Source organism: Dermacentor silvarum, unplaced genomic scaffold, assembly GCF_013339745.2.
Source record: "Dermacentor silvarum isolate Dsil-2018 unplaced genomic scaffold, BIME_Dsil_1.4 Seq176, whole genome shotgun sequence".
In the NCBI taxonomy this organism is placed as follows: domain Eukaryota; kingdom Metazoa; phylum Arthropoda; class Arachnida; order Ixodida; family Ixodidae; genus Dermacentor; species Dermacentor silvarum.
Window position 1 is genome coordinate 3,265 of NW_023605806.1, and position 23,984 is coordinate 27,248.

Genomic DNA, 23,984 nt, shown 5'->3' on the forward strand with positions numbered 1-23,984 from the left:
TCGCACATACAGCATACGGCACGCGGGGACGATGCTACCGCCCTTGGGCTTTATACAGAACGTCGCGGCAACCATGACGGCAAAAATATGCCTGGGGTCGAAATATATGGCACCCATACGTCTGCGCGTGACCCGCGTTCACTGAGTGAAACGTCACTGTAATTTTTTTAAAATCGCCTACCGAACGAACAGGTGTCTTATACACCGATGCAACTTATATACATTTTTATTTTTTTCAGGAAGAACTGCCGTTTTGAGGGGGGTGCATCTTATACAAAGGTGCAAGTTATAGACCGGAAAATACGGTACTCGCGTAATAAACGCACTTTTTTTCTCAGGAATCCAATGAAAAGTTGGAGGTGCGTTTATTATGCGGGGTAAATTTTATGGCGTTTTATGAGCAAGCGTTCTTTGTGAAACTGCTCCGAATTTGAAATTTAGTGATCCAAAACAGAGTTTTTTTTACCCCATAACCTGATCAAAATTTGGATTTTCCTGCTCCGAAATTTGCTCCAAATCCTATTTTGGCTGTTGTACCACTGGGTAATGAATGCAAGTCATCGCTAAATGCTTGCTGCTAATATGTTTGTATGGCTCCTCAGCGATGATGGGTCTCGAGGTCGCGCATTCAGGTTAGATTCGTGGTGCGTGAGGGTTAGATTGATGGCTGTTGAAGCGTCGTGAAGTTTGTCGCCGTGTATCCAACACGATCTGCTTGCCTGTCAGCAGCTAATCGGGCCAATGTTTGCACATGTTTTCGCACTTTATGAGATACGTGTTGCGTTTGCTGCTGTTCCCTCTGCCACGTCATGTTATCATTTTGATCGCGTCTGTGGACCTGGAAGAATTTTGTACCGACAGAGGCGGCCCGGTCGGACGCGGTGCCGTTCTGTGAATTGCGGCGTTCAGGCGCTGTGTATGTGGTCAATGTATCGAGCCGATGTGGGGGGGGGGCGTTTGCATTGACCAAGGCCTCTACTGCATCGGGGCATCCCGTCCTTGGGGTACTTAGTGCTCCTATGGTGCTTAAATGAAGTGAAACGTTCGCTTGGGTATCATCGAACACGAAGAGCTCGTGGTGCATGCAATATGTGGCACTGCGCGGGTCTCTACGCCGAATGTATAGAAAAATCAAACAGTAGATATTAAATTTGCGAATTGAATTATTCGAACATTCACTATTAGCTTCGATTCAGTGATATTTGAGGATTTTGCACATCACTGCTTGTTGTAACAGTCTCATAATGAAACAGTGGTGCTGCCATCAGTAGTGGCCATGATTGTGTGGGCAGACAAAACAGCACTTTACAGAAAAGACTGCAACCTTATGAAGTCTTGGCACTTTACAGCCATAATTTAATGATGGTTTTCGGCCCTAAATATTCTTTTCCTAAATTATATGTGATGTTTTATGAATGTGTTGTGGTGGCATGATCACCAGAAAAGGAATTAGTGCTACCATAGATTCTTTTAAGCCTTTTTAGAACTCCAACTTCTTTAGAGCTGCCTCTAGAATTAGGCACCTAGAACTGGAGGAAATTCATTGGAAAGTGGTATGGCATTTACATAGTTGCGCTTCATGGTCCTGTTGCTGCATTGCACCTTGCTGATCTCTGAAGAGATGCCGAGTTTCCACGCATCTATATAATGATAGCTGTTGTCTCATCAGGGTGCGGCTGAAGAAGATCAAGAACAAAGAGGAAAAGCAGAAGTGGGATGACCGGCACTGGTCGCACAAGTCCTTGGAAGAGATGCAAGAGCGTGACTGGCGCATCTTCCGTGAGGATTTCAACATCACCATCAAGGGTGGCCGCATTCCCAACCCACTCCGTAAGTGGTCTGAGTGCGGCCTCCCCTCCGTCATCCTTGACGTCATCAAGGAGCTTGGCTACAAGGTATGAGATTGTTGTTTCCAGTGTGTATGTGTGCGTGCGTGCATGTGCATGTGCGTGCACGTGTTGCCTTAAGTGGGAGCATTGATGAGTAATAAACAAACACGTAAGGAAAGCATACTACTGTTGTGCATGATTGCCTAGTATCGAAGGTATTTTGTGTGCTACAAAGGCTCCATTGCTGCATAGTTTGATTGTGCTTGCAGTGATATAAGACAAGGAAAGCCTGCAGGCACATGCTTGCACCTGCTTCAGGGAAAATTGCTGCAGGCTGCTTTTGCTCTCAAATGTCTGAAAGCTTGTGGTAATGGAGAGTGTACCCATGAAGGCTGTGAAATTAGTGTGTACTGTGAAACACAGTGCATCGATAGATACTTGTGCGTCTGCCATAAGATATGTTATATGCAGTGCAATATCACATGTCCATTCGTCAGTACTAATACCGTATGGATTCATGTAAGGGCCACACTTTTCTATCACAATTTTGACGAGGTCACGTTTTGGTCAAAATGGTGCCAGCCCAGCCGGCAACTTGCGGACACCCCGAGTCCCCGGATGTACCATTGCATCAGAGGTCAACGCACAGCTCTCGCCATCAAGTAGCGGCACGTGGAAGTACACAGTGCACAAAACTTTGACGATGTGCGCGCATGGCATCGGGGCATCGAACACGATTGCTTCTCAGTTCGAAATGTTCTTTTACAAATTTTGGGCTGCTAAGTTAGGGGTGTGGCCCTTACACGAGTCAATACGGTATATTTGTGCTTTTGGGCCTTAGTTCATGTGATGCTCAGAGCACAGGCCAACTGGCTTGGCGCTCAGCTCTTTGTCTTTATAGCTGATGAATTACTCTGATTGCTACTCCATTATCATAAATCTCTTTCTATCACTTTATGGCTTGAATGACATGGTTTTACTGCTCACTGCTATACATTCAAGATCAGTGGGTGTCTGTCATGACTTGCAAAACCTTCTGGTTTAGTGCCATTAATGGTGTACCTCTTTAGCTAGAAGCTGCTGCAACAATCTAGGCAGAAAAACAAAGAGACATGGCAAGCACATCTGACACCAGTTTAAAAATAATTAAAGGCCGATAATGTGCGAAGATAGAAAATTACAGTTGAACTACAAACAATAATGTGGGTGGCAGTAGGTTAAAAAATATGCTTCCTCCTTATAGACAAGCTGCATGTTTGTAAGCGAAACTGGCATTGCAGGAAAAATGGCAAAGTCAACACTTGTCTTCTTGACAGTTTGCCACTTTGATCAATTATCTTTGCCAAGTAACTTTTGCAATCTTGGACACATCTACTAATCTTGCCTAATTCAGGCCAGTAGAGTTTTTCAAAATTCTTTTGCCTGTACAGAATGTGACGGTAGGGCTGCCACACCTTCGTGATGTCACGCTTTGCAGGCTGTGTTTAGCCTATTTGTATAAATCTGTACATCTCGGTACTTAGTGAGGGCTGTGCAATCCAAAATCTGCTTCTGCTTATCTTGTAATTTTGCTTGAACAAATTTATTACTACTTCTGTACTTCTTTTTCATTTTTATTTCCCTTGTCTGGATTTTGCAGAACAATGTTTGCGTTGACTGCACTAGAGATGGGGTTGCAATTTCCATAGATGGCTGCATGTGGCTATTTGAAACCAAAAACATATTTGATCTGGAGGAAGTGGCTGACCAAGAAAAGTCATGGCATGCTCATCTGTTGTGTATGAGCGCCAGGTGACTTTCCTATTCAGTTGATTGGTTCGAGATATTAAGCAAGTCATAGTCAGCTATTACATGGGTGGGGTAATTATAGATTGCTTGAAGAGGCCTTTGTCCCACAGTGGACTTAAAATAGGCTGGTGATGGTGATAATTTAGATACTAAGGTTTCCTTGTGTGTACTGCACGCAGCTTTCTTATGTCTCAGGCAGTGCGCTGTTAAACCTGCTTGCAGTCGTCATCATCAAGTCATCAACGGCCTTTCCCAGATATCTCCAATGCCCCTTTCCTGCGTCAACTAAATTTATTCTATACCTTCAAATTACTAATCTCATCACTCAACTGGGCTCACCTTCCTCTGGCACCCATTCTGTTAGTCCAGTAGACTGCCGGTTATCTGCCGTATGCATTACATGACCTTAAATGCCGTGTCGTCTACCTGCATTCTATCTTTAATTTCTACATCTGTCCTTTACCTTTACACCTATCATTTTTCTTTCCATCCCTAGTTGTGTGGTCCTTGGCTTCTACTCAAGTTTCTTTGTTAGCCTCCAAGTCTTGGTACCGCTGGTTCTTATTGGCAAAATACCTTTCTTTCCAAGAACGTCAGGAAGTAGTTGTTTGTGACTTGGGACTGCCTGTTAACAGTACGTATGTGACAAATCAGCGTACCACCTGACTTAGCATCGCTGTGTTACTGCATTTGAAGTGCGTAAAAGCTGAGAAAAAATAGTGTCATTTTGCTGTGTGGCTTCGCACAAACTGACATGGTGTCTCTGTGCCTGTGCTTACAGGATCCCACGCCCATCCAGAGACAAGCTATCCCCATTGGTCTCCAGAATCGGGACATCATTGGTGTTGCTGAAACTGGCAGTGGTAAAACACTGGCCTTCCTGCTGCCACTGCTAGTCTGGATCACATCTCTGCCCAAGATTGAGAGGTGACCTTCTGAACTCTGCATTGCTCGAGCTATTCTAATCATTGAGTGCAAACTGTCAAGACTGATTGACTGTGCAGCAAAATGCACCTTGACAGTAGCATAGACAGGGGTACCCAAACTAGTTTCAGGAGCTTCTAATCTGTACACTCGTTTTAGAAGTCTTTCATGAATGAAATGTGCGCAGAAGCATTTTCAAGCACAGAATGGCAGACTGGAAAACACAATAGTGCTCTTAATGGCTTTCGAATGTCGTTAATGGCTTTCGAAACTTTGCAGCAACACGAACTTTACCCAAAGTAAAGTTTGTGTTCTTCGGCTTCATAGCAAGGAATTCTACATTGCCATGAAGCTGCATTCAAAAGCAAAAGTGTTCTCATTTTATGTTCAAATTGATAAAATTTTGGTGTAGCTGATACATATAAAATTCGTTAAATCTTTGTTGCCAGTCTTTTCTCTTTTTACCCCATTAGGAGAACTGTGGATAGTTTTCTTTTTCTCCTTTCGCTGTATCGTGTTTTCGGGCAGGTATTACGAGACATGGCATACAGTAAAATCGCGTTACTACGAACCCTACATTAACAAACTTTTCAGAAATCCCCCGCTGAATTGTTATAGTTTCAATGTAAAGCTATTTCAGTGCTATGAACTTCAGAATACAGAACTTTTCAGAATAACGATTGTTTTTCAGTTTCCGTGTCATGTTAACAACGCCTCAGTACTACGAACTAACATTCCAAGCTCTGGGGATTCTTAATTCTATGTATCCAGTCACGGCAGCCGAAACAGGAGGCTAGCAGACGACACGGTGCAGTAAGCGGGCGCCGCGGCTCATGGTTTCGGAAAACCTGAGACGGCGCCTGAGGAAAAAAAAATATGCTGGCACACAGCATCGGTGCCGCAAAAAGCGGTATGGCCGCCTCTCAAAAAGCTAATCACCCACTATAATCACTCCACGAGTTCCGAAAAAGACTCGAAAGCAGTGTGATGATCACGTGAATCGGGGACAGCGGCATGTCACAAGGGAAATGGCTGTCGCCCACGCGCACATACAGGTTCTTTCACGCACACCTTTTCCGTACCAGCCAACTCTAAGGATGGCAGATGACACGCCGGTGCACGTTGCAATGGGTCTGTCCCTGGTTTAGGACGGCACCCTTGCGCTCTACAGCGGCGCAATGTGCCCGAAGGCCCCGCGTGGATGGATATTCCAACAGCGCAGCTAAGTAGAGCAGCAGGACCTGCGAGGCAAAAAGGCGCACATCGGGTTGGGCATCATCGCAAAATACTTTCGCTTTCGGCTCGCGCTTTTTCGTTCCGAGGCAAGGTAACAGTGTCAGCTGAACAGTCAGGCGAGCTGTTCTTTCTGAGAAGGTCCCAAAGAGGCGATTGTCACGTGCAAGCCCGTTTGAACACTAGTTGAGGCTACGACACATCAGGTTTTGCGAGCACATGCTCCACCCAGACAAATGTCGCCTAGCAACGAAGGCGCGTCTCTTCCTTCTTTCGCCCTTCTTTCCGCGTGCCCCTTTCGCGCTTTCTGCGGCCGTACTAGCTATGCATGCGGAGAAATGTAACCTCCGTACTCACGGGGTTGCCACACAGTCACACACAGTGCGTTCCAGGCGGTGTCATTTACGTGCGCTTGCGCTTTAAAATAGTTCAGGTGTCCGCCTCGAGCAAGAAAGTTGCAGTGTCCACGGCAAGGAATGTGAAAAACAAGCAAACAATAAGAAACATTGTGCTTTGGAGGCAACATGGAGCTTCCTTTTTGTAGGTAGTTTTCTCGGCGTCAGTGTTTGGCGTCACTCTTATTACATGGTGCTATGGTGGTGCGTGGAGCCGGGATCTATGGCAAATAGCAACAGCGTGGCCTGAGAGCCAACAGCGACGTCTTCATGGACAGCTCACATGGTGACAGCTTATGAACTGATGGGTTAATTGGCAGAATGGTTAATTTTGGGGCTTTTACTATAGCAACTTCTCAGAATAACAACCCATTTACCGCGGTCCCCTGAAGTTCGTTATATCGAGATTTCACTTTGCTCGCAAAGTATATGCACTAGAACTGGCTGGAGACCGCATCCAGCTGCAGAGTGTTGCTAATTAATGCACTGAACCTGGAAAGTAGATTCACACTGCAGACTATAATGTCTGGGCTGTCATCACTTTAATTTAATTTGGAATAAACATTGCATCTTATTTACTTAACGGTGTGTGAAAGATGACGAGGCTGTTGGCTGTGGGCAAACCTGGCCCTTGAGAGTTGCTGACAGTTGCTTTGTACGAGTGTTACCTCTTGTTCATAGCTGGCAAGTGAGACCTCGGGTAACGTGTTTCCACATGCCAGGTAAAAAAAAAAATATCAGACGAAGGCAGCAGGGAGCACACAGAAGTATGCGCAGTGTCTTATCCACCCTGTTGAACTCACAGTGGTTATGATAGGTGTTGCTTTAAGTTATGTGGTGTCGCAGAAATCAGCTGAGACACGTCACTCCTGATTGAGTAGTGGCCTTACACAAAGACTGTGTCACCTACTTGGTTGGGCATGCAGAGCTGCTCTATGGTTCAATTCTCCTAGTAGAACCGATTGCTCTTAAGGAGCCCTTCACCCCGCAGAAGAATGAGCTGTGTAGATCATGCGGTGATTGTGTCTGCAAAGTATTATGTTGACATATGTTGCGAAAACAGCATGGCTCCTTGGTAAAAAATACCAGGAGATATGGACTACACAAAATTTTCTGCATCTTGTTTCATTTATATTGTGTACTGTGCACATTACATGTCAGTACTTTCTGAAGAGTTGTGTTGTTCATGTGATTTTTATACTCTTCTATGAGCTGGGAAAAGCATCAGATAATTGAAGGGCTTTTAAACTGTTTGTACCTTTTATTTCCCGAATATATGAGAACTGGAAGCAATGGAGGTAAACAGCATGTTCATGTGGCCATTTTTGTGATGTGTGCCACCTGACCAGTGCTGTTCTCTGTCAAGTTGCTCTTGCAGGCTTTAGAACTAGCAGTCAGTCATTTTTGTGCTTGTTCCGGTGGTCTGCAGGCAGGAGGATGCTGACCAGGGGCCATATGCCATTATCATGGCCCCAACACGTGAGTTGGCCCAGCAGATTGATGAGGAGACTACCAAGTTTGCCAAGATGCTGGAAATCCGTTCAGTGGCTGTCATTGGTGGTCTCTCCCGTGAGGAGCAGGGATTCCGGCTGCGTCTCGGCTGCGAGGTGAGCTCCTGGCCTGTGCAGACTGCACTACTGGGGTGTTATTACGGTGCAGTGTTGCTGAACAAACCACTCTCAGTTCGGTTTTTAGCAAGTGCTAGTGAGCTCATAGCCAATGTACTAATACTGTCATTGGCTGGTAAAGGAATGTAGCCGCAATAGTGGATCTGCAAGCCCCTCCTCCCCTTCTTTATCTTTTATCTGTGAGCAAAGCATTTTGCCAAATGTGACATTGAGATCTCGATTGCCTGTTGTACTTGAGGACAGCTCTCCATGTTTATGCATGCAGTGATACAGGCTGCTCTATTAGGCTTAGAGGTGTTCAGACGCAGCTTTAAAGCACAGACATTTTATTGCATACACTTAGCAGTTGAGGCGTGACAATGCAAAGTAAAACCCTGTTGCCCGATTCACTAGTTGTGAGTGCATGCTACAGTTGAGGCAGTGAATTCTAGTTAATTGTGAAGCAAAGAGAAGAGGTGACTCTGTGCTCCTGTATGCTATTATTTTTGTAGAACATTTACTTCAGCTGATACCAGACGAAACAGCACAAGACTTACTGTGTAAATATTGCGCCAGCTATCGTGCAAGTGCTTCGCATTATGGGCGAAATGGCCCATTTTTTTTTGTTTGGATCAGACGCAACTGCAAAATGTTAATATCAAATTTTACATGAATTCGTTTGATTATAGTATTAAACAATGTGTGATATTATGTGAAACACAGCAGGTCAAATTTAGGACTTTTAATCCAGCAGTGCTTTCACATGTAGGCTTTATACCTTTGACTTTTGAGCTACAGAAAGTTGTCTGCAAATATATATGAAGCGACCCGAGCATGACCATGCTAAAGCAACTGATTATACAGTCGAACCCGGATATATCGAATCTTAAGGGGATCCCCAAAAAGTTCTATATATCAGCAATTCGATATATAAAATAAAATTTTAGACAAATTTTCAAGAGGATTTTTGCAGCTGTTCCACATACAGTCGAATCTCGTTAATTCGAACTGCCGGTTTATTCGAACTGACGCTGTGGTCCCGTCAAAGTTATGTGTATTTCAATGGGCGAAAACGCTCGGTAATTCGAACGCGAAAGCATTTGCTACGGTTAATTCAAACATACCACGGACCGATAATGCTCTCAGCAGCGTGCCAAATAACGTGGCGGCGCCTCCGACCGGCATTGCTCCAACACGGCCATAGAGCAAAAGCTTAGGAGAGACCCATTAATGCAGCGGCGGAGGCTCAGTCCGGCCAACGAAACTGCCCACGCCGGCAAACGCTCGCTTCCTGATAACGCCAGGAAAGAAAAATTCAGGGAGCGGGCTAATCTGCGCCGGGCCGGCTGTACCGGTGTCGCCGGCACGGCGGTGGGCGCGCACAAAGACAGTCAAAGGTGAGGGAGCTGCGAGGGAGTTGAGAGAGAGGGCGAGGGGAGCCACTGCCACCGAAGCGGCGGAGTTGCCGGGGCCAAATCCGCTTCCCTGCCACCCTCCTCTGTCACATTCGACAGTCTCCGCGCGCGCCTATCCGTAGCCATGTCGGAGCTGTCCGCTCCCAGAAGTTTCGTTTTCTGCCGTTATCGGGAACCGAGCATTAGCCAGCATGGGTGGTTGCGCTCGCTATGCGCTTGCACGCCGCGATATTTCACGACTCGCATCGTTCGTGCATCGCGCTATGGGGCTCGAATACTTCAAAAATACGTCCTTCCTTTAATTCGAACAAATTTTCGGGCCCCTCCGAGTTCGAATTATCGAGATTCCACTGTACACAATTATATGTCAAAACTAATTATATGGCAAAACTAGCAAGACTAAAGTTTTTGTTTCAGTTAATCCATGGTGACATAAACATTGACACGTCTAGACTAACTTCATACAATCGTTCTAGATCAACACGTTACAGGCACTCCCAAACACTTAATGAATACACTTCCAACTCAAATTGCTTCAAATATTCATACTTCCCTCAAACCATAAGGGAATGGAACCAACTTAGTCCTTGCATTACTAACGCTTCATCTTTAGATACGTTCCTAACTATGGTGGAAATAGATGTACAGGCTGAGCAATTTCTGTAATTTTTTTTTTATAACCTGTACCTGGATTTTGTGTTTCAATAACCTGATTGCATCATTGCACACGCTACCATTGTAATTGTCCTAATTTGTAGCCATGTCGTGATTTGTCGCATTGCTACTTGTCGCATTGTTACTCCTGATCTTCATGTAGTGATTACTTCAGCGTTCTGCATTGTACAAATGACTTGATTGTACTTCTTTCGAATTCATATGTATGCCCTCCCTGCTATGATCTCTTGTGAGATCGGCAGTATTGCTAAATAATAATAAAAATAATGTGGGTTCAATATATCCAGGTTTGACTGTATACTTGTGTATGCATCAACTGTTATAACACTATTTTCAAGCATGAACACTGGCTCATTCATTTTTTGAGCACAGAAATATGGAGCAATTCTTTAGCCTGTCCTTGCCACCATTCGGAATTGCAATCATGTTTGCGGGTATTGTAGCCGGTATTACCTGTTGTTGGGAAAACTAGAGCCGTTGTGTGGTATCGTACTTCTCTGCACTAAACAAAAAAAATTTAGAGTAAGCTTTTAGTGTTTGGCCAGCTGTGCTTTTGGTGGCATTGTTGATTTTGGGCTCCAAATTCTTGTGCTGTTATCATCACGGTGTCATTTGTCAGAACAGTGATATCATGCCTTGATTTCTATGCAGATTGTGATTGCCACCCCTGGTCGTCTGATTGATGTCCTGGAGAACCGGTACCTGGTACTGAGTCGATGCACTTACATCGTTCTCGATGAGGTGGGCACACATGCCTTCTGAACTAATGAGCGTGCAAGGAGAAAAGGTTTATTTTTGCGGGAAACATTTTGTTTTGCTGGAACTCCCGTTCTCATCTACTGGCAATAAAAATATCTTGCAGTCTGTCAGACCATGGTAGGCTGAATTAAGATTATTTCCGCATTGTATGTTGTTATCTTGAAAGTTTGTAAAGTGTATGCACATCCTTTAAGCAGCTGCTATTGCATGTTCGAGGGTGCATGCGAAAGAGCTTGTATGGGTATGCCACACATAAATGGTTAACTTTACCGCACATAGGCAGTCAAGCCTATAGGCTACAAAATATTGAGCAGAGATCATGACTTGCACTGTCTACACAGAAGAGCAAATCTTAGACTGGTGGCCATCAGGAAAAGTTTTATTCAATGGCTTGGTTTCTTGGACTTGCTTGCCCTGAAAGAAAATACTTTAGCGCAGGCTCTTATTAAACATGTAAGAATTTCTTGATGACAACACATTTTACTTGCACATGACAGATGTGCGCTCATAAAAAAATTAAGTGAAAGAGAAAGTACATGAAAGTTGTATAATTGCATTTTGCAGCTATCTTGACTTGCATCTGTCTGCATAAATGGCCATGCAGACTAAGGCATTTTTTGTAATTTGTGACAAGTGTACATCGAAAGTGATTGACAAGTTATTGTTAGATTTGTTTTACTCACTGGTTAAGCTTTTCCTTTGTTATGTTGGTGATAACTTCATCTATATTTGACTTGGCCAGCTGACAATAGTATTAATCTATCCACATATGGGTCTTGTGGTTCTGTACCTGTATATATTATGTACTGAATTCCCGTTGATCTTATTGCCATTGCCTTTTTTGTAGTGATGTAACAATTGTCATTGGGGAAAAACAATAAATTATGCTGTTCTGTTCATGGGCTCAGTGAGTCATTGTCCCCTCAGTTTTCACTTGTTGTTGCAGGCTGACCGCATGATTGACATGGGCTTTGAGGGTGAGGTGCAAAAGATCTTGGACTACATGCCTGTCACCAACCAGAAGCCAGACACAGATGACGCTGAGGATGAAGAGAAACTGCTCGCTAACTTTGCATCCAAACACAAGTACAGGCAGGTGTGTGAGATGGGGCCTTCTTCCTTTTCACTTTGGCACTGGAGAATCTATGCAGAGTTGTCTTTTAGGATGTTTGTGAGGTCATTCGTCTCTGGCAATTATTTGACTTTTCTGCTTGTGGTCTTGATTCACTGCATGTATTATGCAGGGGCTTTTGGACTAGAAAGGCAGCTCTGTGAATTGCTCAATTCCCGTACTCACCTTGTCTGCCTTCCCAGGACTATGTATATTTCGTTAGTAATTTTATCTCTAAAGGAATGTTCTCAAACATTTCCTACAATCCATTCACATTCCTGTGGGAGTGGAACTGACAGTTTAGAGCCTTAGAACTTAGAAGCTTCAGATAAAACTTGGCCAAAGATAACTTTATTTAAAGCTTCTGAGGCCCAAACACACTTTCCATGAAGCTTGTTACCATCAGCGGTTACTGCAACTGGAGGACAACAGAATAAATTCAAAATTATTGTTAACTTCCAAGTGTGAATGCTTTCGCTTAACTTCTATGTGAGAGGTTGTGTTTATATTGCTTCTGATATATAAATAAAGTGCAGCTTCCAGCCACTCATGATTGCACCATTGTAATCTTGGTATTTTAACCATTGTTGGTGAGTTCATTGTGAGTGGTATGGTTGTCACTTTTCAGAGACAATACTCATCTCTGTGTTTGAATTCCATGTTTCAGACTGTGATGTTCACAGCCACCATGCCTCCGGCTGTGGAACGCCTGGCGCGCTCCTACCTGCGAAGGCCGGCCATTGTGTATATTGGCTCAGTGGGCAAGCCCGTGGAGAGGGTGGAACAGATTGTGCACATTGTCACTGAGTCTGAGAAGAGGTCAGTCTGTATTTTTGTCCCTACATTATACTTTTGTGCTAACTTTCAGCTTCAATGGGGCAGTAACAGCATCAGGTCAAATCTTTCAAGGGATCATGTCTGACCTTTGGCGGTGTTCACTTGGAAAGCACTTAGCAACATGAGTGAGATGTTAGCAACTCGTGTGACCCTTCCCTGCACACTTTGTTGGGCTGGTCGGTGAGCGTGATATTCAAGCAGAGGGAGGCTGTGCAACACAGCTTTTTAACAGCGAAGCTGTTCTAGTTAACCGTAAAAAGTGCAGTCTGCTGCCGCAAAACCTCACCGAGCTATGACGTCACTGCGTTGCTTAGAAACCGCCTCGCGGAGCTGCGTGTGCCTCGCCTCCTCTCCGTGTCGTGCACATGTTGCCTTGACATAGGACGTTAAGGAGAGGGAAGGAAAGCATGCTCGGGAGAGGGAAGGAGAAAATGATAGCTAGATGGAGAAAGAAATTGTAGCAGCACCAACGAGGCAACGTGCAGAGCTGCTGCCGACGCTGCCCGCGTTGCCTAGCCGGGCATGTGCCGAAGCAGTAGCGATGACGTCACCTCGCGTTGCCTAGTAACCGCCGGTGCAGGCGCGCGCTCGCTTCGCCTGACACAGACACTGCTCTGCCGAGCACCCGCCAGCTGCGCGCTACTGCACATGCGCCGTGACATCATCCTGGCGTGTCATCTGCTGTGCGCCGCCCATACACTGTGCATAGTTTTTGCATAGTGTGCATACGCTTGGCCTCGGCGTTTGCCATAAAAGGGGCTGTGCCTAGTCGTGTCAACTTGCGCTAGATATCGAGCGGCTAGCCTCCAACACGTTCGGCGTCGGCAAGCAACAGCGCTCTTGGCACTGTGCCAACCTTGGTTAGCCTGCCTGCCTGCGTTTGTGGCATGCCAGGAACGCTGTCGCTCATAGGCGCTGATGCGTCCAGCGCTAGTCATGCGAAATTCGCAAAAGGGAAGGTGCCTCCGAAAATTATCGCTCGAGAATACCTTCCCTACATGCATAGTTAAGCTGAACCAAGTTAAGACCTAGCAGCAACCAAGTTAATACCTAGCAGTAGCAGCCAGTAAGACTTGAGGATCGACAGTTTCGCTGTGCCTAAGTTTTGCGCAACTGAGTGAAAACTTGCCCTTTTTTTGTTGTTGTTGTTGTGTAGATTTCTCCTTGTGTCCTCATCCCTGAATGCTACTTGAACATTGGGATCTTCTCCCGATCTCTCATTTTGCTTTGGTGATAAGGCAAAAGCAGGGTGTCAGTGTGTGTAGATGGATTTAGTGGCTACACCAAGATATGTTTGTTTTGTGGGGATCTTCATGCATAGGTTGGGCTGTAATTGTAGAGCTCGGAATACATCTAGGGCAAGCAAGTAGTCTGAGTAAGGTCAGATGCTTTTCCTCCTGCAAATATTAACCCTTATTTAAGTTAGCTTTCAGTTTGCTGCAGCTATATAGTGAAAATGTGGTATGCTGTAGTGTGTGTGTGCTTGATGGAGGGATTCTAAGAAATCTGTGGCCCATGCAGGAAGAAGCTGGTTGAGCTTCTCAACCGTGGTGTGGAACCGCCTGTTATCATCTTCGTCAACCAGAAGAAGGGTGCTGACGTGCTTGCCAAGGGTCTTGAGAAGATGGGCGTAAGTGCTCTCTCAGTCTCACACAGAAGTTGCACAGGCTCGCAATTAAAAGGCAGTGCCATCAAATGCATTATCACTTTGTTATTCTGTAACTGACTGGTTGCTTGTGTTACCATTCCTTGGTTAACATTGTCTGGCTCATGTAGGATAACTTGCTGTGCTGAACAGTATTTTTCCTCGTTATACTTCCATTACCCAATTGTCGCTCATTGTACATTTTGCTTCTTGGTGATTGGTTCAAATCACTGTTAAGGTGCTTGTATGCAAGAGCAAGAAAATACTGGGCTTACTTGCTTAGGCGGCAGTACCCTTAAAGGGGCCCTGAACCACTTTTTATAGAAGTGGATGAAGACATTTGAAGTGAAAATATGTTGTTTCAGAAATACTTTGCCGCACAAAGTACTTCAATGCGTTCAGCTGAAGCGGAGTTATTGGCAATAAAACACGGCCTCCGCTTTGCTCCCCTTCCTCCTTCAATGGCATGCACTGTGAAGGCTATGGCTGAGTGGGGCGGGGCCACAATGCTCCGCCTTCGTAATGTCACCGTGGCGCGCAGTTCAAATTTCATTTTGGATGTTAACGTAGACGCCAGGACTTCCGATTTTGCGGCCTACGACACATTAAACTTAAGCCAAATGCGATTGCCCACAGCGAGTTAATGTAGACGCCACGACTTCCGATTTTGGTGCCTACAAGGCACTTAACGTAAGCCAAACGCGGTAGTCCATAGCGAATCGCCAGTGGACTCGTGGCGGCACCCCGCGGCGGCCACGGTGTAGCCGACCAATAGCAGTGCCAATAGCAGCCGCATATTGGAATGTGCTTTATTACGTAATAAAGCAGTGCTTTATTACGTAATAAAGCACACAGAAGAGAGTGAGGATCATGGCTTCTGTTGAAATGAGAGCGTTTGAGAGAAAGGTGATTTTGCGTTTCGCTTGCGAGCTCCACGCACCATGTACGACAGCAAAACTTGGCTGAGATGTTCACAGCAGCGTATGCTACCCGCGGACTATGTTATTTCACCAAGCCCCGAGGGGTGGTTGAGGGCCCCTTTCAAAGAGAGGTACGATGATGTAGATAAATAGAGTAAAACCTTGATAATTTGATCTCAGATTAGTTGAAAATTTTCTAATGCGTAGAACTTGTGCAGTGCTTTGTTTTGCAATGTGCATAATACTGGATAATTTGAAAAGTCCGTGCGCATCCACCTGGATAACTTGTAGTTTCCGGTTGTGGCCTCTAAGACCGGCATGCAGCCATGCAGCGACGCAATTCCAGCTTCGCGTACCTCAGAGGCAGTGTCGGAAATATGGCAGCCATGACGTGCTTGAGCCATGAAGCAAGTTTCATGTTTCAATCTGGCGGCGTCGTACTCTAGCGTCGCCTACCAACTCGATTTTGTTTTGGTTTCCCATCCCCACCTTGAAACACTATTGAAGAGTAAAACGACAAAGTGCATCTCCAGTCACTCGAATCCCAACAGCTCGACATGCGTCTCGCAGCTGCAACGATTCGCACTACGCTTCACATTACGTAAATGTCAACTTCAATTTAGTCTGTCAAATCTTGTACTGACTTCGGGTTGTACGTTTTCTTGTTTAGTAAGTTATTTCTTAAGCTTTTCTTCAAAGCGATTGAACGAGGTTCTGTAATATTTAGCTGAAAGCACTCACTGCTTGTGACAGGACACTTGCTTAGATTTCTGGCACATACTGTATTTACTGGTGTAAGATCTATACTTACTTTTCTATAATCAGTATAGCATGTAGGCCTTACTTGAGTCAGGATTAGGCTACCTATTGTCATTGCTACCGTGCCTTGAATGCTGAACAGAATATTTAACGTGTTGTACTAGGATAATAGAGCAAGAATATTGCTTGGTCTTTTTCCATCACTGAACATGCATTGGTGAAGCATGCATCGGTCGTTTGATAGAACCTTTTTTCAGAATTTTTGAGCTCCCAAACGGCACAGAAGGTTGGGCTTGCACCTCACATGAGGTTAGGCCACAGATGTGTAAATATTGGTACTTCACCTCTTGTGTGGCCACGTACGCTTTTATGACGAGTGGTACAATGTTTCTTGTGTTGCAAATTTTCTAGACATAGACATATTACAGTGAAATCTCGATAATTCGAAATTTCTTAATTCAAATTGACGAATAATTCGAACTGCTTTGTTGGTCACGGCAAAGTGAATAGAGAGAAACTCTTGGGAATTCAAACTCCAAAGGATATGCAACGGTTATTTCGAACAAAATCTCTCACTCGCATGCACCACTTTTTGGACAAACCCGAGCCGAAGGTGTAGGTTCGATGTGTCGGTAGCTACCCTAATGTTGCATGCCGTAAAAATGCCGAGGAAAGATGCGCGGGAAGACGAGACCGAACCAGAGTAAGCAGAGCAGCGCATTCCCCTTCCAGCTTAGAAGGAGCAGGAAGGAGCCCCCAGCACGCACTTAATCATGTTACCACGCACTCACCTATTCCCCCCTCCTAGCGTGCGCTCGATCACGTCATCTCTAACATTGGCATGTAAGGGTACAGTGCACGTCAAACCACCATCCTCTCAGCTCAACCTTGCATGTTTTCCCTTGCACCCAAAGCAAACGGCGCGTGAAGCGCAATCTTATCACACTTCACCCTATCACCTTTCTCTCCCATTTTCCCCTCCCTGTTGGCGCTGAGCCGTGCTCTCTCAAGGACTGCAGAAGATAGCGTCAACCTTTCCCTTTCCACACGAACCACTTACTACTACTACTACTTTATGTGGAACCTAGGCTTCTCCTGGACATGTCGCGTGCTGGTGTAGGAAAGATAAGACTTTTTCAATGCGAGCCCAGCGGCGGCTTTAGTTTTGCGCCCTGTACCACAGAATTGATTGGGCACTATATTTAGAGGAGCTCTCCTTAGTTTGAACTCCATTTTATTCGAATAAATTTCTGATCCCCTTCGAGTTCGAATTAACGAAATTCTACTGTTTAACATCTGTTGCTTGTTACCTGCTTCTCAATAATGTTCTGTGCTCAGAAGTCAAATGTGCTCATTGCAAATTTTTTTTTACATCGTCAAAATTAAACCCTCACATAAGTAACTGTCCTAACAGCAGCTCTTGTATTGGCCTGTAGCTTTGCATGTATTATGTTGTGCCTGATGAACTGACCTCTCCACTGTTGCCTGCAGTTCAATGCGTGTACGCTGCACGGTGGCAAGGGCCAGGAGCAGCGTGAGTTTGCCCTGGCCAGCCTCAAGAATGGTTCGAAGGACATGCTGGTGGCCACAGATGTCGCTGGCCGTGGTATTGACATCCGCAACGTCTCCATGGTCATCAACTACGACATGGCCAAGTCCATCGAAGGTGAGGGGAGACACAATTATGTCACATTGCACAAGCTTTCTTGGTTATTTCTTTGATCTATTTCCGCTGTAATTTCTTTATCATTTTACCATGTCATGTCTGCCAGCAATTGTTGTGTATTATGTATAACACTTTTTTTCCTTACTGGTACTACAGGATAAAATATTGTAATTGTAAAGTGTGCATTGGGGTTGAGAACATAAGTGAATGAACATGCTAGAGAGGTTCGTCGTGGAATTGAAGAGTCAACCTGCGAGCTTGCACACTCTCCCTTTCCATTTACATTGTTTCCATGGTATCTACTGTGTTTACCGTATTTACTTGCACAATGAACATACAGTCAACGACCGATTTTCTGGACGCTCGATTTTCAGAACATGCCCGATAATTCTACGCCTTCGCGACGTACCCCATAGAGTCAATGTATAAGAATGTCTAAAATTTCAGACGCAAAAAACCTTCGCCGTCCGATTTTCCGGACTTTCTGCCATGACCGCAGGTCCGAAACGGCATTAGTTGTAGCCACCACCACCGCCATTTTGATTATCTCGCCTCCTTGAACCGGCGCTGTCGCATGCAGATCACCTGGCAGCCGTAGCTACCACCGTGGCAACGCTAGGCCTAGCTACTTAGACGTTCACTACCAAGCTTTTTTCTGTTCAGTGCTGTGTTCTTTATTGAAACAATTAGCCGCTGTTAGCAATGGCACCGACTCCGCCTTTGTAATCCTCGCCAATGTCTTGAAAGAGTGGAAAGCACGACGCATTGCCTAATATTGGTTCCTGAAAGTCAGCTTTGCCTCAGTACAGCCGTGTTACGCAGTGAAGCATACGTGAAGTATTGCGGTGAAGCATATCAAGAGTGGGAAGGGACAGTTGTCACAGGACACAGTATGCATTCCTTTTTATACACACGTGTACCCGACGTCTCTTATCGCAGTACGAGCACCGATACGAGCATCGCAGTACGGCAGGCCTTCAGAGCTATTTCAAACGTGCTGTGATGATTTGAGCCCTTGGGTTCAGTAAAAGCCATGCATTCGTTTTTTCAGACTGCCCAAATTCTTGGACGTTTTCGTGGCCCCTAGGGAGTTCGAGAAATCAGACGTTGACTGTACTTGCATAGTAAATGCACGACCAACTTTGCTCTTGAAAATTTCAATTTTTTTCCCTCCTTGCAATATTGGTCCCATGCCGTCCTACAAACAAATGCCCTTGCTGTAGTTTCCCGGTTAACTCAAGTTGGCTGATGATGATAGCTCGTGCCACCGAGAGATGGCTCTCAGTGCAAAAATGAATGCTGCTCGGCCAGTGCAACAACAGACAATCTGAATGACATGTAGAGAGCTGTGCAACTAGAAGCGAGTGAACCAGTGAGCCGTGCGTAAGCCTATTTTTAAAGCGAAGCTTTCTTTAACTACATTTCCGCGAGTTGCCGTGTTGTTGTCGTTGTCCGTCTCTTTGAGTAGAAGCTGTCACTGTTAAGGATACAATCAGTTGTGCACCGCATGTGTAGAAACCGGAGGCATTGGCGTATACAGCCAACAGAGTTTCTGCCACTCTGCGAAGCTCACTATCGTTTCATGGTGTCAGCAACGCTTTTGGCTGTCTACTTTGACGCGTCCAGTGCTGAGTCATGCAAAATCTTGCGTAGGTGCACCGATAGTGTTCGCTCGTGAATCCCTCGAATAAAACATACCTTTGCTCTGCAAGGAACGCCATCATGGCTGATGATCGTTACAGGAAGCGTTCTCTGCCAAAATTACTTATTTTGATGTGTAGGTAGCTTGCCATAAAGTTTACTCTACATTTTGAATACACCCCAAACTTTGTAAGCAATGTCAATGTTTTCGAGCAATAAAAGTGTGTTATATATGCTACTAATTACAGCATTTCGCTCGTTTGTGCTGAGGTCATTGCGGCAATGTTGCTGATTGTTTACAAAGATCAAGAGTCATCGTCTCACAAAGTGAAACACTGCTTGTTTACTGCATGATTTGATAAGTGCCTGAAATGAAAGAGGGCATATCATGCTCACGTGGAAATTTCTTGCATTTGCTGCTGCACCATGCTCAATATAATTCATGTTGAATGCTTTTTGCTTCTGCTGCAGATTACACTCACCGTATCGGCCGTACCGGACGAGCAGGCTTGCATGGCAAGGCGGTATCTTTTGTTACCAAGGAAGACTCCCACCTATTCTATGACCTCAAACAGCTGATACTGAGCAGCCCAGTCTCCACATGCCCACCCGAACTGGCCAACCACCCAGATGCACAACACAAGCCTGGTACCGTGGTCACGAAGAAGCGTCGAGAGGAAAAGATCTTTGCATGAATGGCATCTCTCATTGTTGTTTTAATAAAACGAGACTGCTGAGTCACTCAGGTGTCTGACAGCAGTTTCTTACGTATTGATTGCTATGGCACGTGTTTGTTTCAAGTGTTCATCATGTGACTAAGGTAGTATGCAACGTTAGTATGGTAGTATGGCTCTCCTTTGGACTAAAGGAGAGCCACCTCCATAGTGAACGTGTTCTGTTCCTGCATGTTGCCGCTGAAAGTAATCACTTCGCAGAAGCTGCTTTGCATTGAGAAGAATCACCATCGCCATAGTTGTCCGTCGCCAATCTCAACACGGCTTACGAAGTCAAAGCCAAGTGTGTTTAGATAAAATGCGCAAGGCGTTGTCCCATACCTATGTTCGCAGTTGCTGTCTCATGGCTTTTGATACCTTGTGCAGTCACGTTGATGTACAAGGCTGCACGAAAACTGAAGAGGGCTGCAAGTGCTCTAAAGAGGCTGGTACTGTTGAAAATTTGACCCAAGTGCCAGATGGAAATAATAAACTTATAATCATGCTAAACTTCATTGAGGCATGCTTACGACTGCTCCAAAAAGTGTTTACTGTTTAATCTAACTACTAGGCAGAGATAATGAGCATTACTGAGCGGGTTTTTAGTAGTTTGATGGCTTCTTATCTCCTCAGATACTGTTTCCGCATTATTGAATGTTACATTGTCTCAGATCTTGCGTTCCTTTTACATAGTTCTCTGAAAAATGTATCAGTAGGGCTCAACTGTAGTTTTTGAGACAGCTGTGACAGCTGCCACTGACCACAACTGCATTATTTGCAACTCAGTTTTGCAAGCGTGTGTGACAATGAAGAGAGCTGAACATACACATTTTAAAAGATGCTAAAGCGTTCACCCATAGTTACACATAAGTTACTTGCCTGCCACTGCAGTGAATGGCCACAGTCTTGTGTGCTGCGGATAAGGCCCCACCATTTGTTGCCGCAGTGGGCGAGAATTAGTTTGTATGAGGCAATACAGGGGCAATACGCTTAGTCAGATATAATGATATCACCAAGCACTACCAGTTAGGCAGCAGGATATTGCCCCCACCTCACCCCAAACTGAAACGTTGCCAGGCTGTCGTCTGGCAACAACTGCAGACGCATACTTTCCCCAGTCCGGTGCAATTGCGGCACATTTTCCCCACACAATACCCGAGTGCTCTTTGCAAGTTATGTCAGGCAACTAGAGCTACACTCTCACACATGTTGTGGGAGTGTCCTGTTATAGCAGCGAAAATGGCAGTAGCTCCGGAAGCTCTTGCGTCGAAGTGGGCCGCTGCTCTGCGCAGCTCCAACCTCAAGACACAAGAGTGGGCAGTCCAGCGGGCCCGGTAGGCGGCGAGGAGGCAAGGCCCCTCATGGGAGACCTGAGCCTGGATCGTTAAACTTGGCCGGATTTTAATAAAGTTGTTTCCATCCATACAGGGGCATATACCTATGACAAGGGGGGTTTAGCCTTGTTTCTTTAAGTTGGTCTCATAAATGAACCGGAGGTGTGAATCCAATATTATCTTCCAGTGGTGCGCGTGTCCTTTAGGACAGTGGCAAACCAGTACGTGTACGGTGTCGACTACCAAATTTTCATACCTACAATGTCGCATTAAAAAAGACATTTGGTCAAGGAGAAGCACATTGCTTGTGTTGTGATGAATGATGACTCGCTCTGTGTAACGTCGTCGGGGTCAACAAAGCCAAAGGCTGTGCCCTGATTCAATGGTCTTATCTCCGGTTTACTTCCTCATGTGCTTTGGAAACGAAGTGTATTTCTCTATCATGGAGCCACTGCCATGTAGGGTTAGAAACGAAAGGTGCTCCTGAAATGGTCGCTGAATGGGTCGCTGAAGACGAGTGGGAAACTTATTTTTGACGCCGCGTGTGGTTATATTGCAGCACAGTGTTATAAGCTCAACACCGAAATAGAGCGCTCTCAGAAAACGCAGCAAATGTGAGGCGCATTCCTAAAGGCACATACGGAAACGTGAGCATCGCCCCCTATCTGCTTTACTGACGTACGTGGCACTGAAAGAAGCAAGACGGGGTGTGTACAGGTCCTTGAAATCATTGAAAACCCTTGAAATTGAAAAGTGCGTTTTCAAGGCCCTTGAAAGTCCTGGAATTTTTTTTTTCCTTCCTTGAAAATCCTTGAATTTTGTGAGCAATGCACTCTTAATATCGACATTGCGACCTCCTTTCTGTGGTCGATCGGCGTCAAACTCCCCACACATGGTTCCGTTTTGCAGAACTGCGCGGAAAAAAATAAAAGGCTTCGCCGCGTCAAACCGCGAACGGAGCGAGAGACCCATGCCGCGCTTCGATGCTGGCTCGGTTGGCAGTTTACTCTGCTTTCCTCACCCTATATCGTTCGTTTCTTCCTCGCCCGTCGGTCTCTCTTAATTGTGCCACTTTCCCTCTCGCGCGCGAGGTGAAGCAACTTTGCCACTGATGCTCAGTGCCTTTGTGTGGAGGTTTGTTATAATTCTATTTATGATAATACAAGTGCAATAACATTAACATAATTTCCGTTCTCTAAGTCGCACCTTTCTATATAAGACGCACCCCCCTCAAAACGGCAGTTTTCCCGAAAAAAAAAAAAAACTAAAACAAAACGTGTATAAGTCTCACGGGTGTATAAGACGCACCTGTTCTTTCAGTAAGCGATTTAAGAAGTTAGTGACGTTTCGCTCCGTGAACGAGCGTTTGGGTGCCATATATTTCCACTCCAGGCGCATTTCTGCCGTCGTGGTTGCCGCGATGTTCCGTATAAAGTCCAAGGGCGATAACATAGCCCCCGCGCACCGTATGCTGTATTATGTGCGAATGAAAGCGTGCGACGGTGAGCCGAATCGCGCAAGGGAGGAAAGCGGGAAGGCAGCCAGGTATGAAGGGTGGGGGGGGGGGGGGGCGCTGCCTGTACTCTCGGAGCAACTGCGTAGATTGCGCAGCGGCGCGCGCCGTATCTTGACAGCGATCTGCAGATGCGACGACTTCGCGGTCGATCGACTCGCGGTCGGCCTGCCGCCGCTTGCGTTGCTGCACCATCCTTCTCGCAAGGCGCTCGGACCCGAACTTGATCACGAGAACCCGGCACCTCGATAGCGCCCACAGAACCCGTAGCAATTAAGTCAACCAGCGCGCTTCGCGTGGCCATAACATCGGATCCGATTTTGACGGCAGTCTTTCCGGAAAAAAAAAAAAAAGAACGTGCATAGGTCGCACCGTTCTATAAGAAAGACGCACCGACGAAAAATTAGGAAAAAAAAAAAAACGCGTCTGATACACCGGAAAATGTGGTATGCTGAATGTTTTGGAAATGTTTGATGAACCAACCCAGCTACAGAAGCCTGAGCAGCTGTTGTGAGTGTTCGTTGTGTTAACTTTTAATATTGCGGACTTGACAAATGACCAAGACAAGGCATAAGGCATGTTTTACAAAATTGCAGTATACATCTATTTGTTATAATATAATGGATGTGTAGCAAGACTACATCGAATGGTTTGGAAATGTGCGGTAAACTTACCCAGTTAATACTGGAGAAGTCAGAGTAGCTGTTGGGAGCATTCATTGTGTTTTGTTACCTTCTTTTTTTTTTGGTATTGTGAACTTGCAAAGTGATCAAGGCTAGATATTATTAACATCATTGTGATATACATATATTTATTTTTATTTTAGTGCAATAACCCTATGCTGAATGTTTTTAATATTTTTGGTGAACTTTACCCAGCCTATACCGGAGAAATCTCAGCCGCTGTTGTAAGCGTTCATTTTGTGTTGTGATATTGGGAAGTTATCAAGGCTAGACATTTTTATTATAATTGTGATATACATTTATTTATTTTAAGTGCAATAAGACTGGTCATTTTTGGAAATGTTAGAGTAAAGAAATTCAACTTTGGATGCCGCTTTGAGTCCTTGAAAAACCTGTGACAGGGCCTGGAAAGTCCTGGAATATTCTTGAATTTTTGCCTTAGAGACCTGTACGAACCCTGCAAGAACAACGAGTACGTGGCGGTGGATGGAAAAGGAACACCGCTCTACAATGAAGTGGGCTAAGGAAACGGGAAGT

At 45.3% G+C, this 23,984-nt stretch overlaps 1 protein-coding gene across 1 annotated transcript; it reads left to right on the plus strand.

The window, feature by feature from the left end:
* Positions 1 to 1,610: 1,610 nt before the first annotated feature.
* Positions 1,611 to 19,985, plus strand: LOC119434701 (probable ATP-dependent RNA helicase DDX23; the record flags this gene model as incomplete). Its single annotated transcript, XM_037701788.2, has 9 exons — positions 1,611 to 1,895; positions 4,399 to 4,544; positions 7,599 to 7,776; positions 10,518 to 10,607; positions 11,572 to 11,721; positions 12,404 to 12,555; positions 14,095 to 14,203; positions 17,389 to 17,563; positions 19,676 to 19,985. Coding segments are annotated over 9 exons (1,509 nt in total), but the record flags the coding sequence as incomplete, so codon positions are not given.
* Positions 19,986 to 23,984: the final 3,999 nt, after the last annotated feature.